General features: G+C 42.7%; 1 protein-coding gene across 4 annotated transcripts in view; it reads left to right on the top strand.

The window, feature by feature from the left end:
• SETD5 (SET domain containing 5) overlaps positions 1 to 18,759 on the top strand; it is a 70,650-nt gene that overhangs the window by 45,675 nt on the left and 6,216 nt on the right. For 3 of the 4 annotated variants that reach the window (XM_069812084.1, XM_069812083.1, XM_069812082.1), the window contains 8 exons: positions 433 to 753; positions 2,289 to 2,531; positions 6,133 to 6,262; positions 7,494 to 7,747; positions 10,338 to 10,394; positions 12,569 to 13,036; positions 14,473 to 14,759; positions 18,385 to 18,518. In XM_069812084.1, the coding sequence (XP_069668185.1) occupies positions 433 to 753; positions 2,289 to 2,531; positions 6,133 to 6,262; positions 7,494 to 7,747; positions 10,338 to 10,394; positions 12,569 to 13,036; positions 14,473 to 14,759; positions 18,385 to 18,518 (1,894 nt within the window). Of the gene's footprint in view, positions 1 to 432; positions 754 to 2,288; positions 2,532 to 6,132; positions 6,263 to 7,493; positions 7,748 to 10,337; positions 10,395 to 12,568; positions 13,037 to 14,472; positions 14,760 to 17,113; positions 17,215 to 18,384; positions 18,519 to 18,759 lie in introns of all 4 variants that reach the window. The other variant, XR_011329677.1, reaches the window with a different exon arrangement.

The following is an 18,759-nucleotide window of genomic DNA, read 5'->3' as shown; positions in this document are numbered from 1 at the left end:
TAAGTTGAATGCGTAACTGCAGTGACTGAGGAATTCTTTTGCTTTTTCTTTGGGTTTTTTGGCCTGGTCTACTTTGGATGCATGTGTTCCCATTATATGGTAGGGTCCAGATGCTTGCCTGGAATGATACATGTCAACTCAGATCAGGATTAAGAGCAGTTACCTTGAGACAAGTGGCAAGTTTCATACTGCTGCTTTCTTCCTTAAGACCAGTGTTCTGGCTGATCCCTTTAAGAACACAGCAGACAAAAATATAATGTGCCAGTGTTTTAGAAGGGCCCTCAAAGCCATCTTATGAGCCAGTACAAACAGAGTCCAACCAGATTTTATGAGTCAGGTAGTGTCAATAAATAAATCTCAATCCTTGATCCTGTACGCAGAGAAAAAGAATACTCTTAGAGGTGCTCGGGCTAATGACAGTTTATATTGTAGGATGCTGTCCCCGAAAAAACAGTTACTAAGCCAGCTCCAGCCAAACCCTCCAGACCCCGACCGAAAAGTCGCTTCTCTCGATACCGGACCAGTTCAGCACAAAGACTGAGAAGGCAGAAACAAGCCAGTTCCCAGCAAGCTGAACTCGCACAGGCTGTCCCAGAGGAAGGAAGCACTGCCAGCTTGGTAACCACAACAGATGTCAGCAATGTAGAAGGTCCAGGAGAAGGCAGACAGTTGATGGGATCTGACCCAACTGCTATCCTGGCTGCAGGATCTCAGTCTAATCGAGCTGCAGTAAAGTACCCCAAAACTAAAAAGGTAAATATGATTGAGTGCTCAAACTGGAGAGGGGCAAAGAAGGTTTTGTGTGGCCTTTGGGGAGAAGTTGGCTCAGGAGAAACAGTTCTTCAAAACGGTTGGGATTACGTGACTTCGTATTATTTTTTCTATAGTAGCTAAGGGCCCTCATCATGGTTCAGCATCTAGCTGCTCAACTCTGTACACAAAACAATCGGAAAAAGAAATTAGCTGATCTTTACAGCAAGTCTACATAGACCTTAGATACCAACAGGGTGGTACAGGTGCAACAGGAAGGATCTCACTTTCGGGTATGGCAAAGAGTCTAGAAAGAGGCAAATTATACACCTGTATATGTGTATGTGGGGAAGATACTGCTTCCAGCTTGAGGGGCTCTGGGAGACAAGGGTTGGAAGGGCTTGGCAACATAAGGAATTGGGTGATGAGGCTGAGCCCTGGGTGAGGGAAGCAAAAAGCAGATGTTTCAGTGCTGGTGTGGAGGGCAACAAGAGGCCTGGGAGACGGCTGGCAAAGGCCATGAGGACAGCAAGCTGTTTGTGTTGTTCTGCAGGGGAACAAGGTACTAATAGAAATATGGGGAGAGCTGATGTGTTTGGATCTATGCATAGTAGGCTAGCAAAAGCTTTTGTCAGCAGTATGCAAAAGTGGTTGTTACGACTCTGATGCAGTAGCTGTCATTTAAAAACTAGATGCTGATAGTTTGGAAAAGAGCACTAGTGTCTGGACCCAAAAGAGAGGATGTTTATTCGAAAAGGTTGGATACATATGATCTTAAGATGTTTTCCATGTATTCCCAACTGTCAACCAAGAAAGTTACCTTAAATAAAGCAGCATAGAGATGTAGTGAGACTTGCTTGAAAAAAACACCACCTTGAAATAACCAGGGTGTTGCATCTTGTGAAGGATGGTAAAACAAAGGTTCTTTTGTGTATACCAGCAAGAGAACAAAGAGAGAAAAATGGAGCCATTATGGACTAAAGATTAGTTGGAATTTAAAAATAAATTTAGAATGGCATAAAAATGTTTGGTGTGGGAATCAGTGGCAGTATCTTTTTGGGATGGGATGGGATGGGATGTCAGGCTGGGGTGTATTTGTTTAGGACAAAGTCAAAGAGGTTAGCTTTCATCTTAGAATTGAAGACCAAGAGGGAATGTGACTGTGGACTACAATGCACAAGCTGGGAGGAACTTGGAAAGGAAAGGACGAAAAATAGCAGAACCTAGTAGGCAGCTGCCACGCACTGGGCATAAATTAGCCATTAATACATTTAGACTTCCAGCTAGAAACTAGTTTTGAACAAGGTGATCAAGTTTTGGGAGAACCTTCTGTAAAGCTGGATTACCTGTTGTGCCTCTAACAGATGAGAATTGGGTTTGATGCAGGAAGTCCTGGCTGTCTTCCTTCTTGTTAAGGAGGAAGGGAGGTTTTAGCATGTGGACTGATCTGAGCATTGCTTCCCCATATGCCTTTGTGCCATGTTACCTTTCCTCTTCACCTGTGCTAGTTGCACTGACGTGTGTGTTTTCTCCTTCAGTATCTTGTTACAGAATGGCTGAATGACAAGGCAGAAAAGCAGGAGTGCCCTATTGAATGCCCTCTGCGCATTACTACAGACCCAACAGTTTTGGCAACTACCTTAAATATGTTGCCAGGTCTCATCCACTCTCCGCTGATTTGTACCACACCTAAACACTACATTCGTTTTGGTTCACCTTTCAATCCTGAGAGACGTCGAAGGCCCTTTCTGTTGGATGGAATTTACAGTTCCTGTAAAAAGGTATGTTTGCTCATGTCTTACTTTCAGGGGCTATATACTGATCAAACTCTTACTGGCACCCTTGCAAAGTTGTTGTGTCCTCTTTGAGCCTATTTCCATGTATTCCTGCTGAGCTGGTCTTGCCTGATGTGTTGATGCAGTCTCCAGACTTTGACTGCTGACCTTCTCCTAGCTGGGGTTCAGTCTTCATACTTACCTTTTACCATGGTAGAACTGTTCTGTGACTCTCCTCTTAGAAACATGTACTTTCAAATCTGTAGTGGCTGTTTATTATCCAGCATATGCGATTCAAGGAGTTTTAATTGTTGCATATGTTACTACTTTCACAGTCAGAGGCTGGTTGGCATTGTGGGGATAGGACAGTGTTGCAAAAGACCTGAAGAATACAGTACCTCAGTCAAGATCCATTGTCCTTGGAGAGCCTTTGTTGTTTAGCAAAGCTTTGAGTTTGCCTGTTCACAAGAGCAAGTGCACAGCTCTTTGTTTGGGATCATAGACTGTCTATCTACAACAGATACTTGTGGCTGTGTAGGAAGCCTGAACTGAGCGAAGCTGAGGACTTCATTCCTCCAGTGATGGTATGTGGCCAGTAAGTGCCTAGCATTTAGCCATCCACAGGGAAACAGAAGTTCAGGTTAGTTTGCTCAGTCAGATTTTTATCAGAATCCATCTTGCCTATCACCTGTCAGCTTTGCCTAGGGGCTCTTCCTGTTCCTGTGTGATTACCTGAGAACAATTTTATGGAAATCCTTTCTGGTCTTCCAGTCTTGGTAGCTTTCGAAGTCAGGTACCATGTCCTGGTTTCTTTGCCTTCCTTTGAGGGAGTTTTTCCAGAGAGAAGCTTTGGACTTTTCTGTTTCCACCTTCAGCCAATTTGTTGTCATGCCCTAACAGGCACCTACAAAAAGAAGCTAAGGGTCTCTTTTGGGTATTTTCTTCATAGGTAAAGCTCTTGATGGTTCGTATGTACTCATATGAACAAAACCATGTTTGTTTCCTTGTGCCTGGGCAACCTCCCCATGCATCATTAAGCTGAGAATTGCAAGGTTCAAGCTGCTTTTTTGAACCTTAACAGTGTCTTTGAGCCTCAGGGAAAAGAGAAGCACCCAGAGCAAAACTGGCAGAGTTATTCCAAGTTCTCTGCTCGGTGCATTTGCTCTACAACTAGCCAGCACCCTCGCAATTCAGTGAAAACTGTTGTCATGCAACAAGTCTTCCAATCTCTTGCTATGTTTGGCTGTTTTCTAGTCATATGATAATTCTTACAGCTGGAGAGGGAATGGACTAGTCTCACTATGGATGACTTCCATTTAGTCCACATCTTCCCTGAAGCTGAGTGCCCAAAACTGGATGTTGTGTTGCAGCTGGGGCATTTTCAAAGCAGAAAGTTGCTCTGTGTTCTGTAGCCTATACCCGTTTTGTGCATCTCACTATGACGACTGAGTTTTCTTTGACATGTTGATTTAGATTTGTGTTCAGTTCATGATTTACTATGTATGTTAGAACAACCCATTAGTTTTTGAGCTTGTAATTTTAGAAATTATTGTTTCTGGCTTTATGTGGTACTTTGTTCTAGCCTATGCTAAGCTGCATCCTGGTTTTCCACATCCATTTCCCAGTTTAGTAGGAAATCTTGAATACTGTCTTCTAGCATGTTCTTGTTTCTCCCAGGCTGGCATCATCTGAAAACTTAAGTACACTACCTGTTCCATTATCTAAATAATTAATAAAATACTGAAAGTTTCTGTGTCCCGAACAGATGTTGCAGAAAGTAATTTGTTAGATTTCTACTTTTTGAAAGTAAATAACCAATAACTGTTGTAGTAAGGGGTTTCATCCATTTTGCAGGAGTTCCCCAGATTTTTCATGGAAAACGCTTGGTAGCATTAGGTGTTTTTATCACTAACAGTCTGGAGATGTAGAAAAAGTCTCCTTCTCATGTTCAGGAACATTTAGAATACTCTCACAGGGAAGACCTCCTTTTCAGCCAGCTGAGGTCTAAAAATGGTCCAGAACTTGAAGACATTGCTCTCTCAAGACCTGATCTTTCTGTCTTGTGTGCTTCTGACTACTCAGTCAGAAGGCTGATTTATAAAGGCTGTTGAAATAGATCACATATTTTCTTGGATTGTCAGCAGGCCTCTTCCTTAAACTACTGAGGACTGTGCCAAAAAACCTCAGCTGATGATCTCAGTTTGCGTCCAAAGCATGCCAATGTCTGAACCTCGCAAGGAAACTGAACTGTATAACCTGCTCACATTAATCACACATTGTACAGTGACTTGGCTGTCAGATCAGATGCTGCATTTGAGGTAGCAGTGCTCCAGACTGGCTGGCACTTCTCACTTTTCCTGGTGGCCACAGTGGAATCCATTGAGTTATTTGAACAGAGAAGAAGCGTCTGCTGTACAGTAGTGAAGGCCATCAAAATAGATCCTGCCACCTGCTCTTCATCCTCGTATTGAAGTTTTCACTTTGAGGATTGTGGCCACTGAGTTACTGATGCACTTTCGTGATAGCTTTGAGGAATCATAAGACATATACATGTATCTCTAATAGGATACCTATTGCTGGCATGCAGATGAACTGTGGATTACTGAAAGGTAAACTTACGATTTTAAACCTCTCTGGGAGAAGCAAAGGCTGGTAAAGCAAGTCCCTTGGGTAAACTACACAAATGCAAGTTACTGTTTGCTTTTTTTCAGCAGTTTGCTGTCATTTTACTGAATCACCTGGGTGTTCTTCCTTATATTGTGGCAGTTATTTTTTATAGTGAAGTAAGCAAAGGTTTCCTGCCTGCCACCAGGAGTCAGTTTGTATCAAGATAAAGGGCTAGCACACCCACTGCAGCAGCTGATTTGCTGAGACTTCAATTCATGTTCACTTGCATGAGATGTGAAACATTCTTTATTGTCCATATTCAGAAGACCACTGTGACTTTTATCTCTTTTATTAGTAGCTGAAGAAAAGATTTGCCTTTATTATTCTCTTCTGGGTTTAGCCCCCTTGAAAACGGCTGCTTGCATTTTATCAGATTTTTTTGCTCTTTGTTTCTGGCAGCAAGCACAGTCCTGGAAGAATTGTTATGTGATTAAACTTAGCCATTTCTCTGCTGGAATTGTTAGAGCAGTATCTGTGTTAAGCTGTAATATGCCTTAGTGGAGCAGGGGGACAGTATGTTTGTGCTCATGGGCAGGAAACAGCTTTTTTGCAAAAACCAGGGGTTTAAGATAGTATCATATTTATCTCCCTTTTCTTTTAATTAAGATTGCTTTTAATAGTTTTTAGCTGCCAGAGTTTTGCATTTTATCTATTTATAATTTGCTCTTTACTTATCTTTGTGTTATTGCTGAAGACTGCTGATCCCCAGAATACATCTCATCAAGAGCACATAGTCAGCCCCATCACAGTAGGTGGTAGACTCAGTGCTAACAGCTGTGTTCTAACGGGTTCCTGTCTGAGCGCATGCGAAGGAGGTAATATCAGTGTTCTGAGCAGTCTGCCCTGCTGCACAGAAGTGTAGGAGTTTGAGTGCATCCTGCAAGATTACATAGAAAGTACCAGAGGGGTTGCACGTTTATGTAGTCTCGTTCTGTTTCAGCGCTGGATCAAACAAGCCCTGGAAGAGGGGATGACTCAGACCTCACCAGCTCCGCAAGAGAACAGAACCCAGTGTCTATACCAAAGTAACGAGAACAGCAGTTCTTCCAGCATCTGCAAAGATGACACAGGTAAGTGCTCAGCACCATCAGGGCAGCGTGGGCACTTGAGTGAAACTGGGAAACTGCTGAATAACAAGGGCAGCTGTACAGGATGACATTTTAATGTGTACTGCTGCTTGATGGCACAGCTTTATGGCAGGTGGGAATGTTACTTTGCCATTCATTCAAATTTCCGCAGACCCATTCTAGCTTGAGAATGTGTAAAGTTTCTCAGTATTTTCCTGTGAAAAGATCATCACTTTATCTTGCATCATCAACCTTAGTGCTGTGTGATCATTTGTCCAATGGAGGGTGGAGGGGAAGGGTACAATATCATCTCTTTTCAGCAGGATGCTGTTAGATGGACAACTAAATATCTACTGACTATAGGAAGATACAGCAAAGTCTCACAGGCATGTATGTAATAAGCGAAGGATTAAGTAAGTCTCAAAGATGGAGAAGCTAAAATCTATGAGTAAAGAAGCAGAATGGTTAAATATTGTGTCTGAATCTTTCTACAGAGAAAGAGGGTGAAGATCTGCCCAGTCAGGGATCAGTTTTCCAAGGATGACAGAGGGGAAGCTAGACAACACACAGATAATACAGAACTGATTATTGAAAAGTTAGACGAATAGGAAATTAAACAGAATGCCAGAACCAATAAATGCACGTCTCTAAGCAAGACCTGAAGAAACAAACAACTGAACTGCAGAATTTACTGAATACTTTTTTTTTTTCTTTTTTAAAACTAAGCATCAAAAAAAGATACTATTTTGAAAAGGGGTAGGCCTGAGGGAAAGGCATTAATCCTTTGTGGGAGCGAAATGTGTTTGGGCTGTGTTGATGTAGCCTATAGGGAACTATGAGGCTCAGGTAATGATAACTGAGCTGCTTGTGGTTTGTTCATAGCACAGTGACAATGACATGTCCTCTGACCCCTCTCCTCCACTCCCCTCTCCTCTTTTTATGCCTTCCTGTCTTCCCTGGCTCCTTTTTGTGCTTACTTCTAGTTGAAATATTTCCTTTCCTTGTTCACTGTATGTTCCTGATTATGTGTTGTTCTGTTATCAGTATCTAGACATGCCTCAAGAGTGGTGTAAAAGTACTTCAGAGGTACTTCATCTTTAGGAATCTTTCGTAGTTACGTTGGAGACTTTTGGGCTCCATTTGGGCTGGGAGTAGGGGGAAGAAGACAGCGTGTCATTTGCACATGGTTAAGGTTAATGGTTCAGCCCTGTCCTCAGCTCAGTTTGTTTTTTAGACTTGCTGAGTCCCCTGAAGAAATGGAAGTCTCGCTACTTGATGGAGCAGAATGTTAAGAAGTTGCTGAGGCCGCTATCTCCCGTCACCCCTCCACCTCCCATCCCTTTGGTTCCTGGCTCAGTGAGCCCACAGCTGGCTACACCCTGCTCATCACTGCCAGGAGAGGAGGAGAGTCGCAATGGTTATGGCATGATGTTCTCACCAATTCCTTCTCTGGCTGCTAGTCGCTGCAATACTCCACTACAGTTTGAGGTAAATCTGATTGGGGACTGGGAGTGCTAAAAAGAGAGGAACTGGAATATTTGCAGTAGAGGTAGCACTAGGGACACCTTTCTTTTTGAGTATGTGGCTATATTCCTGAGCAGCATCATAGTGTCAGACTCGAGAGCACTGCTGTCTTTCTTCTCTACTCCACTTCTGGCCAAATCTCCTGCTCTATTAAATGTCAAACCTTGCTGCAGCACACCTTCCCCTCACTTCATAGCTATCAGTAACATTAGTCTTAATTCTTTTCTCCATTTCTCCACAGTAGCTCCCAAATTTTGCAGGCTTTTCAGTGTTCTTTAGTCATCTTCGCCACTTCAGATCTCTGCCAATGTGGCTTTCAATCCCTGCTTCTTCCAAAGAGTGCAACAGTGCTCCACTTCTCAAAGGCTGTCTGACATCCTCAGCTTCTCTTTCCCTAAACAGCTTTCAGTAACCCCCTGTGTGGTAGAAATACTTTACATCAGCTTCCACTATATCCTTTGATTTTCCTTTCCCTTGACTGCGTAGAAGGAAAATACCTTATACCTTTGATTTCTTGAAGTTTCCTTTTGCAAAAATTTGCAGAAGTGCTGAGCGGTCTGTGTCTGTGTAGGTGGTTTCCCTTGCTTTCAACTCTGTGTGAGTGTTATCAGCATCCATCCAGCTAGGATCTTCCACTTTGTGTTGCTGTTCTGTGCCTGTAAATAGGGGTCATGCTGTTTGCAGTTTTAGTTTTATTTTCTAGTATTGCGTATTTTCATTTTTTAAAAATTGGAATCTTCGGGCCAGCTGCTCACACTCTGCCAGTTAAAACCATTTAAAAAAATATTTTGTGCAGTGACAGACTGCTCCGTGCTAGGGACTGTTTTGCAGGAATCCGTCATCTGTTTTGCAACAGCGCAAACAGTCCTTTGTGGTATTTTTAGCTTAGTGTGCTTTGATTATTTTCTTTGAGAGCCCTTTCTTGTAAGCTGTCTGAGAGGCAGATCTGTGGAAGTTAGCAGGGAAGATTGCAGAGCATTGAGGAGAGACATGAAAGACTGTTTCAAGCACAGAGCTTGATTGGAAACAATCCTTACCTTTGCTGTGGTTGAGATGGCAGATCAGGGCAGTGTTGCCATGGACCTCCACAGTCTAGTCACTAATTTCCTGTCCCACCTTAGTGTTAGTTATTTCTGTTGCCATGTGTAAGACATGGGAAGCCTGGATTTCACTGGGCATCTATACCTTACCTGCCCCTTTTACCTTTTTTCTCATTGAAAAGAGTCTAACAGCACAATAGACCATAGGCTTCTTTGTTCAAACTTTTGTATTTCTCTTAATGCAGCTCATTCATAATATTACTATTTTAATGTCATGACTGTTTCATTTAGTTACCATCAATTCTAACTTGAGTGAATACATCTCCCCATGTATAAAGCTTTATACTTCAGTCCTATGGCACTCTGGGAAGAGAACAGCAGAAAGGTTCTTCCAGCTGTTCACAAGCTTCCTCAAGCGAGCAGAAGATGTTGCTTGACATCCTGGCTTGCTGGGGAATACATCTTTGAAAGCTGTGGCTTTTAAGAAACTTCCTTCATGATTAATTTCCTAGCTGCTCTGTGAAGAGCTTGTATCATAAGCTTCTGAAGCTCTGGTTGGCTGGGTTTTTACAGACTGAGTTTTTTCAGACTCAGTTTTGGGACTTTTTATATTGGAAACAAATTGGAGGATGCTTAGCCTCTCCCATATTCATAGGAGTGACTAGAAGTGTGATGACATGCATCTGCTTTTTCTGTGGAGTTTGTCAGAAGCTTTTTTTATCGAAGAAGTTTCTGAGATTCCTCAGTTTTCTGAGTGTTTCTGCTTTGCAGAGGGCAGTGACTCCTGCCCTATTTCTCTGATAACAACGTACCTCTGGGAAACCTTCTTCCTTTCTGATTCTATTTTAGGCCTGCTCAGTAGCATGGAGAGGAGAGTGCTTGGGAAGGAGGCCTTAACCACACCATCACATGCATACACTGCCTTCCACTGATAGGTGCTCAGATGATACATTTCATAAAGCTGTCCTCCTGAATTCTGAAGCTGAATTCACACCTATTCTCTTGACTTTAGCTGGAAAGGTTGCCCACAGTGGGTTGAAGGAGACATTTTTGTTTTCTAGTATAATGTCCGTGAAAGTTCACTATAGTGTTTGGGGGATCTTAGTTTACCTTTTGGGCAAAAACAGGCTTTCCATCTCTCCCGTGTTCTCGGACTAAATGCCTTAAATGGCTTTCTTTATATTTTGTGGTGCAAAAATCTATCTGACGGCATCAGAAATGCAAAGAATAAGATGCTGCTTTTCTTAACATTTATGTGCTCTGGTTTAGGTACTAGGTTATAGCATGAAACACAGTAACCCAGTCCTGTCTGTGTCCTTCCTGTCTGTCCTGTCTGTCCTTCTGTTTAGAAACCGCTTAATGGACAGACTTGCCATCCAGGCTGGGGCCAGTTCCTGGGATAGTCTTTGTTTAGAATAGCCATTGCTAACCTCTGTGTTTGTTTTTTAATTGATTTTATTTTGTTTCTTGACTTTTTAAGTAGATTAATAACATGATGCTTTTCCCTCCTCTAGAACGTATCCTCCCCTGAGAGTTCCCCTGCGCATAGGCCTGAGTCCATGTCACCTGAGGTAGTTATCACACAGTCTCAATTGCATTTGAGGCTGGAAGTGTGTGTGCTTGTGTGTGCATTTGAGGCCATGGTGGGAGGGGAGGGATGAGAAGTGTGGAGGCAAGTGGGAAAAAGGGTGGAGCATTAGTCACAATAAGGCTGAGGAGAGTTTTCAGGGTTGTCACAAGAGAGCAAACAACTTTAAGACTGAAATTTATTATTCAGTTGTTGACACTGGTGGGAAACAGGCAGTGTGAAGACTTGGTACGTCTCAGCTACTGAGGTGAAGGCAAGAGGTCTGGGGACCCTGGAAATACCATCAGCAACTTCAGCCCCAGCCCAGCAGATAAGTGGTGTGTGATATTTACTCAGTAGCAGCAAAGTGACTACTGGGGAAGAAAAGGGAAAGCATTCCCTACTAGTTTTGACTTAACAAGGACACAGTGGTGCACCTGACCTGCTCTCTTCAGTCTTGATTTATCACCTGTTCACTTGCAAACTTAAAATCATAGAATCGTAGAATGGTTTAGGTTGGAAAAGACCTTTAAGATCAAGTCCAACCATCAACCCAACACCACCATGCCTGCTAAACCATGCCCTGAAGTGCCACATCTATGCATTTTTTTAACACCTCCAGGGATGGTGACTCCACCACTTCCCTGGGCAGTGTGTTCCAATGCCTGACAACCCTTTCAGTAAAGAATTTTTTTCTAATATCCAGTCCAAACCTCTCCTAGCACAACTTGAGGCCATTTCCTCTCATCCTATCACTTGTTACTTGGGAGAAGAGACTGACCCCCACCTTGCTACAACCTCCTTTCAGGCAGTAGTAGAGAGCAATAAGGTCTCCTTTTCCCCAGACTAAACAACCCCAGTTCCCTCAGCTGCTCCTCATAAGACTTGTGCTCCAGGCCCCTCACCAACCTGGTTGCCCTTCTCTGGACACGCTCCAGCACCTCCATGTCTTTCCTGTAGCGAGGGGCCCAAAACTGAACACAGGACTCAAGGTGTGTGGTCTCAACAGTGCTGAGTACAGGGGAACAATCACCTCCCTGCTCCTGCTGGCCACACTATTTCTGATACAGGCCAGGATGCCATTGGCCGCCTTGGCCACCTTGGGCACACTGCTGGTTCATATTCAGCCAGCTGTCAACCAGCACCCCCAGATGTTGAGGAGATGACAGAAAGTAGTATTTTGTTTACCTACTGGCCTGTTGTAAAATATAAGGTGAAGTACCTTGCTCAGAGACTGTTTCATAGTAGAAAATACGCACTCATCTCCAATGTGGCAGATTACTTGGAGCTGTAATACAGCAGAGGAAACATTCTCAGCAGCAGCAGTAGGGCAGAGCTAGTGCCTGGTGGTGCTGTGTTTTTCCCTAAGCACTGTAGTCCTGCAAAGAGGATGAAATCTTGTCAGTTATGCTCATTGTCTGAGATCCTGACATTAACATGGTGAAGGAGACGATTATGCCGTTGCCCTGGAAGCTTTTTGGCACTTCAAGTAGATAAATGGATATACCATTGTGTCAGTGCCTAGTGCTCCAGAAACTGTGACAGCACAAAGATGATGCCATTATGGTTTTGTTAGAGAATGTAAAATGTAGAAATGCTGTATAAATTAAAGGAATGTAGTATTGTTAGAGATTTCCAAAGCTCACAATAAGTGAAAACAAATGGCTAGGAGGTCCTGGGCATTTTATTGTTAGGAAGTTAGTAGTGGCTGACCTGGGACAGTTGAGAACTTGGCTAATAAAACATTAAATGGACAGCATATCTTTTCTATCTAAATGGACAGCAGATCTTTTCTGTTCTCTCCCCGTAATGAACCTAGCTAGTACTATGTGTTAACATCAACTTTGGGACATAGAGGCAATTGAAAATGCTTGGGTTTCTTCCTTGACTGTGTGGGGATAGTGCTGAGCCTTATCCTCTTGCTGCAGCAAGACTGCTAAAGGGGAAAGGGCATCTTGTACTGGACAGCTAAACTGATTATTATTTAGTCTTGGTCATTCCCCTGTAGAATGAACAGAACAGTGCAGGAAAGGACCAAAAGGGTAATGAGAAAGGAACTGGAAAGCAGTAAGCTAGCATTGTACAGAGTATTTTCTGACTCAAGTTTCTCTCCCTACCCTTGCCTGACTGTTTCCCTAACTTCCCACCCCCCTCCTATATCCTTCTTGGATTTTCCAGCTCTGCCTTCGATCCGACCTGGATTTGAAGGGTGGGTACTTGGATTCCGGTGCAAACACCTGCCCAGAACGGCCATCGCTGCTCAGCTTTGGATCCTCTGATCTGGCTCCACAACCCTCCATAAACTCTACTTCAGAGATGAACTTCCCAGGGAAAAGTGGGGAAGCACAGATGCTGCTACGAAGCTCTGATCAGGCTTTTCGGACAGAGTTTAATTTAATGTATGCCTTCTCCCCATTGAACGCTATGCCACGTGTAGATGGGTTGTTGCGGGGATCTGCTCCTTTGGGAGAGAGGAAGCCAATGAATTCGGAAGCAGGATGCTGCAGCTCTCCTGCTGAAGGATATTTCAGCAGACATGAGTCAGGGCTGCTTAAAGAGACAGTGCATGGATCCATGTCTCCCTGCAGCGAGAGGGCTTGTGAAGGCGTCAGATCTGCTCCCCAGAATCCACCACAAAGGAAGAAGGCAAGTATTCTTGTAAAAGAAATTCTTAGATTGCAGGAACCTGAGTGGGAACAGTAAGCACTGTGGGAAAGACTTAACAGGGAGAACGAAGAAGGCAGAATACAACTAAAATACAGTCTGGGCAAGTAATCCAGGCATACAGTGCCTGGATGAGAACAGTCTAAAAGTTGTTAAAATAGAGTGAGCTACCCTTTAGGCAAGATTTTGATGTGAGAGGTGGAAGAAAAAGACCACGATGAAAATACCCCTTCTGGGAGCACAGAAAGGAAAGCATGATACTAGCAGCTTTCATAAACAGTTGTTAAACTGAGACAAGACCTAGAGCAATAACGCAATGCAGCCGTACTAGTTGGTGGAAGTGTTATTTATCAGGATGAAAGGGTTCCTTACTAGGAAAGAGGGTCTAAAGTTTCAAAAGAAAACATAGGCTGTTCATTAGAACATATTAGAACGTTTCCATTAATACGGAAACAGAGTAACATTGCAAGAAAAGTAGATGAAGGTTGTTACTTAAATTTTAGCTTTTTGAAATGAAAAAACACAGAAATACTGCTTAAAGAAAGCAAATGTGCACTGGTTTCTAATAGCAGACCAGTGACCCTCATGGGACTAAACCTGAGTGAAAGTGACAAGTCAGGCATTGCTATGTTAAAACTGGGTACCCATGGGACAAATAAACATGTGCTGGTGTAAATGTATATTGGTGCCTTTTCTTGTGCTTGGATTTTTATTTTTATTTATTTTTATTTTTATTGCAAGCATGGTAACTCAGGTCATTTGTATAAGTGTCCAGCTGGATGGAATATCTTATTTCCATTCCATTTCTAGAGGGTTTTGATTTTTTTTTTCCCCTTTGGTTTTCTTTTAAAGTTACACTTATATTAAAACCTTTGTATGTTGAGTTACTTTTGGAAATATCCTGTTCAATATTTTATCATCGTAAAGCCGCCTATACAGGCGTTGAGTCATAGTTGATTAAATTCTTCAGCAGAGCTGCCTTCTGTGAGTCCTTTATGGCTCTGTGCCTCGTAATAACTCTAAGGGGAAAGCACACTGAAAGGTAAGTGCTCAGCTGGAAATTTTTGTGCATTTTTGGTTCTGCTGTCCCTGTGTTACGAGACTACATTATCTGGGACCTTTTGGTCTGTGTCTTTGACAAATCTGAGACTGTTTTGCACAAAATGCATTCTACCTTTGCCAAAAGTAGTTTGTTCAGGTGGTAGTGCTGGAAGTTTTCAATACCACCATAGCAGGAACCTGCTTTAAGCAGGTTAAAATTCTGCAGTTTTGGGAAGATTTTATAATGCCAGTATACCTTTTAAAGTTTTATCTGCAACCCCAGAGAAATAGATCTTTAAAATGGTGTGTGGGTGTGTTCCTCCCCCTATCCTAGTCCATTGCGTTCCCTGACTCATGGCTGTATTTTTCTCTCCCAGGTATCTCTACTAGAATACCGCAAGCGGAAACAAGAAGCCAAGGAGGGAGGCGATTCAATGCGATGTACAGGGACTCCTACCCGACAGGGCAGCAGCAGTTCTGTGACTGACACAGATGGCAACAGCCTGCCGGGTTCCGTAGTACGAACCCCGTCCTCCCCACAAAGTGGCTTCTCCCCTTCTCATCCCTCCCTGCCTCATGTAGAGGACATCAGCCCACCAGACTTGAGGGGGGCTAGTTCCTCAACATCACTCAGCAAATCCCAGGAGAACATCAGCAGTAGGTGGTGAGTGTTATCCTTCCAAGCAAGCCTGAGATTGCTCCACAGAGAAGGATCATACTCTCTAGGAGGCATTTCCATAACAATATGTGCAGTTGGATGGATTCAGTCGGGTCTCTTGGCATTGTTCTCTTTTGTAATTGCTAAACAGCCATGAAGGATACCAGCAGCCTTCTCAGCCTGCCCTTTAGTTCTTGGTTTAGATATCAAAAATCTGTCTTGAAAGATACGAAGTTAAACAGTTGTCTCTCTCTTCCCCTAGTTTACTTTTAAGGTCTCAGGTCTGAAGGTCTTGCTCTTGCGATGAAAATTTAATCCAGGTCTTTTCCTGCTGAACCTCCACTCTTTTTGGACACGAGTCATACAAAGTCAACTCCTATTCAGAAGGAAAGCTAACAGAGCCCTCTGCAACTTTGCATTTGAGAAGCAGGGACAGTGAAACAACTCCAGCTTTCCTAATGTCTTGCACACACAGCTTGAAGAGCAGTTACCAGATTGCAGTCGGTGGCTTGCCAAAGGCATGGAAAAACCACCTTTATCATGTTACTATGAGGTTTGTTAAGGAGACAGGCTGGTCTTCAAAAACTTTTGAACCTGATAGTAATGTCTGGTTGTCATGGTTTAACCCCAGCCAGGAACTAAGCACCATGCAGCTGCTCATTCACTCCCCACCCCACCAGTGGGATGGGGGAGAAAAATCAGGAAAAGTAAAAACTCTTGGGTTGAGATAAGAACGGTTTAATAGAACAGAAAAGAAGAAACTAATGATGATAATGATAACGCTAATAAAATGACAATAGTAATAATAAAAGGATTGGAATATACAAATGATGCACAATGCAATTGCTCACCACCTGCCAATTGATGCCCAGTTAGTCCCTGAGTGGCGATCCCCCCTGCCCCCACTCCCCCCAGTTTATATACTGGGCATGATGTCACACGGTATGGAATACCTCATTGGCCAGTTTGGGTCAACTGCCCTGGCTGTGTCCCCTCCCAACTTCTTGTGCCCCTCCAGCCTTCTTGCTGGCTGGGCATCAGAAGCTGAAAAATCCTTGACTTTAGACTAAACATTACTTAACACACTGATGTTTTCAGTTGTTGCTATGACCATTCTTCTCATACCTAACTCAAAAACATAGCACTATACCAGCTACTAGGAAGACAATTAACTCTATCCCAGCTGAAACCAGGACACTGGTCCAAAATATTAAGTACTGCAGCACTGAAGTGCAGAGTATTGCATTATAGAGTCGATGCAGTGATGTTTAAGTTGTTCTGCTGATTGGAGCTGTGTAGTACGCTGGCTCTGCTGCTTTGTGTTCAAGTTCTGTTCGTGCACACCACAGGCAAAAAGGCATACCTTTTTCAATGCTGATTCTCCACATGCGTAGCTGTGTCACTGCTCGTGTAATGGCAGGGGGATGGTAAGGGAAGAGATGCTAAGCAATGCTGAAGACAGTGAGCAGTATGAAGTCTATGTTGAAAGTGCTTGAGACACATTGTTTTGGGTGAATTTGCAGGAGTAATAAGATCGGTTTTCTTCACTTTTCCATCAGACTTCAAGCAGAGATCAATAGAAATCATTTGTCTTGTACCTCTTTGACAGTACTCTGTCTACCAGATGACCTTCTGCCAGATGTTGGGACTGGCCACAGCTGAAGCAGTCAGCTGATGATTAGTTTTATAATCATTACTTTATAATCAAATATTATTCTGTACAAGTGTTGATATCCCATGTCCTTCTTCACCTGTGCCACTTCCTTCTGCCTGTAAAAGGGTGAAAGAAAAACCTTAACCAAATGAAAAAAAAATAAAAATAGTTTGGGGTGAGGTGTCACTGTGGCAGCCTTGCTCTAGTACCATGTTTTATATTCTGTGAGCTTCATCTGCTGCTCCTCAGCAGGTGCTCTAGCTCCAGTTTCTCACATGGTTTCATGAGTAAGTATTGTATGGGAATAAAGATCGTATTGTTATGGGACACTGGATATAAAGTTGAAACCATGCTGATACGTTTTGAAATGGGATTAAGCAGATTTGCTGCCTTTTAAATTTTTGTTCTTCTGTGTTTTAATGGGCAAGGCTAACAAACGTACAGTCACCTTCTACTTTTCAAAATTGTATTAGAAACTGCATGTTACTGAGTTAAAGTTGTGACCCAATTTCATCTTTAACTCTGAGTGCTTACATTTCAGATACATTTCCAGACATTCACAATAGTGTAATATTAGGGACAGAAGAAAATGGTGGGAACTAAAATTACATGCCTTAATTTTTAGAGTTGTCCAGATTTTTGCTGAATTCTACAATAATTGCCAATAGCTTTCATTTAAAAAAAATTAAGTTTCTGTCTCTTTCAGTTGCCAAGATACAGCCATCACAATGTAAACAGATGTGCTGCTGCCCAGTAAACCCAGCCTTGCAGAAAACTGTCTCCAGCAAAACAATAGCAGCAACGAAGGTGTGAATTCACCCCCTCACCCCATTCACCTCCATGAGGTGTGAACTCTGGCCCCTTCTCCCTTCTGCTTCAGTGAGGGGTGAACTTCAATGTCTGGGCTATACATTTTTTTAAAAAAAAAAAAAGCTAATGTAAAGCACAGTTTTCAATATATCTTTAAAATAAAAAAAATGAAATACAGAAATTTGTTAATATGGTGTTAAGCTGCATGCTTACATGGTATGCAGTGCGCTTAATATTATACTAAATATTTAAATTCAGGCATTTTTAAGGCGCTTGTTCTTCAGTGTCTAGGGTAAAGGCATTGTGAATCCCTGGTCAAGGTGCTACTATCTTATAGGTTAAAACATGTGTTTCTGAAAAGATTTGGATGGTCCTGTGCATGGTAGATTGAATATTGACGCAGGGGTCTGGGGTTTGTCTGTGGCTCTGTTTTTCTTCTACAGATTGGCTTTAGGAAAGCCACTTCACCTCTTTTTCACCCTCAGACCAGACACTTGTAATATATAATGGAACAAGATCTAGCACCAATCTTGAGCGGAGAGTTTTCACATTACAAAATAAACAGGACAAAGTAGCATTAATGGGCAAAATAGCCAAGCTAGCTCTGCTCCAGGAATGTTGCATTATCTGACTGTACTGTCTTGACACTGTATTATCATAAAGGTATTGGGTTTGCTTCTTTTTAGTTTGAATAAAAGTAATTATGCAAAATAACTGCATCTAATCTTAAAACAATACCAAGATTTTCAAAATGCTGTTGAATCTCGAAACATTTTTTCTGGGAGAAGGTGTCCTGTAATCAGGTGATCTACTGAACAGGATGTTTATACCATGTTTTTGATAAGAGTAAGGACTTTGTTTTTCTGAGGGCAGTGCTATCATGGTAGCCAGTGACTGGCAGTCTAAAATCCCACAGGAGGTTATTTACATTGCAAAAGGAGTTCAGAAGTTTATTCCTCATCTGCCTAGAGAGCTGGTGGTCTCTGATCCCTCCCTTCTGTGGTAGGGGTTTGCATTTGCACTAACATAATACCAGTGAATTTAAGCAGAGACTTTAAAGACTGTCTTGTGATTATACCAAGGACCCCACAGCCCCCTTGTGCATTGGTCACATCACTCTCAGCTGCATAATAGCAATCCTCAGCTGTTACTGGGTTTTTGTTGCAGGATGGTCCCAACATCGGTGGAGAGGCTTCGAGAGGGCCGAGGCATACTTGAGAAGGTGCTGCGTAGTGGTGCAAAGGTATCCCAGAGAAATGAATCCTCACCTACCTGTGACAGTGCTGTTGAGAGAGATGCAGGTAGGAAGATGAAACTTTTGAACACTTGGTTGGTGGGAAATGATGGGCTCAGATAACTTTGCAGACTTGTCTATGAAGTTAGTTGTACCTTCATCTTTAACATTATCAATGCCTTATAAGACCCTTCTGCAAACCATACCTTATTGTTATTCAGATATTGCTTGAGCCTATATCCCTCTTCCGTTAGACCTGGAAGACCTCCAGGTTTCTCCAGGGTTTGGATTCAAGACTACCTGCATCT

This window comes from Haliaeetus albicilla, chromosome 24 (assembly GCF_947461875.1).
Source record: "Haliaeetus albicilla chromosome 24, bHalAlb1.1, whole genome shotgun sequence".
NCBI lineage: Eukaryota > Metazoa > Chordata > Aves > Accipitriformes > Accipitridae > Haliaeetus > Haliaeetus albicilla.
This window is presented reverse-complemented; position numbering and strand designations above follow the sequence as displayed.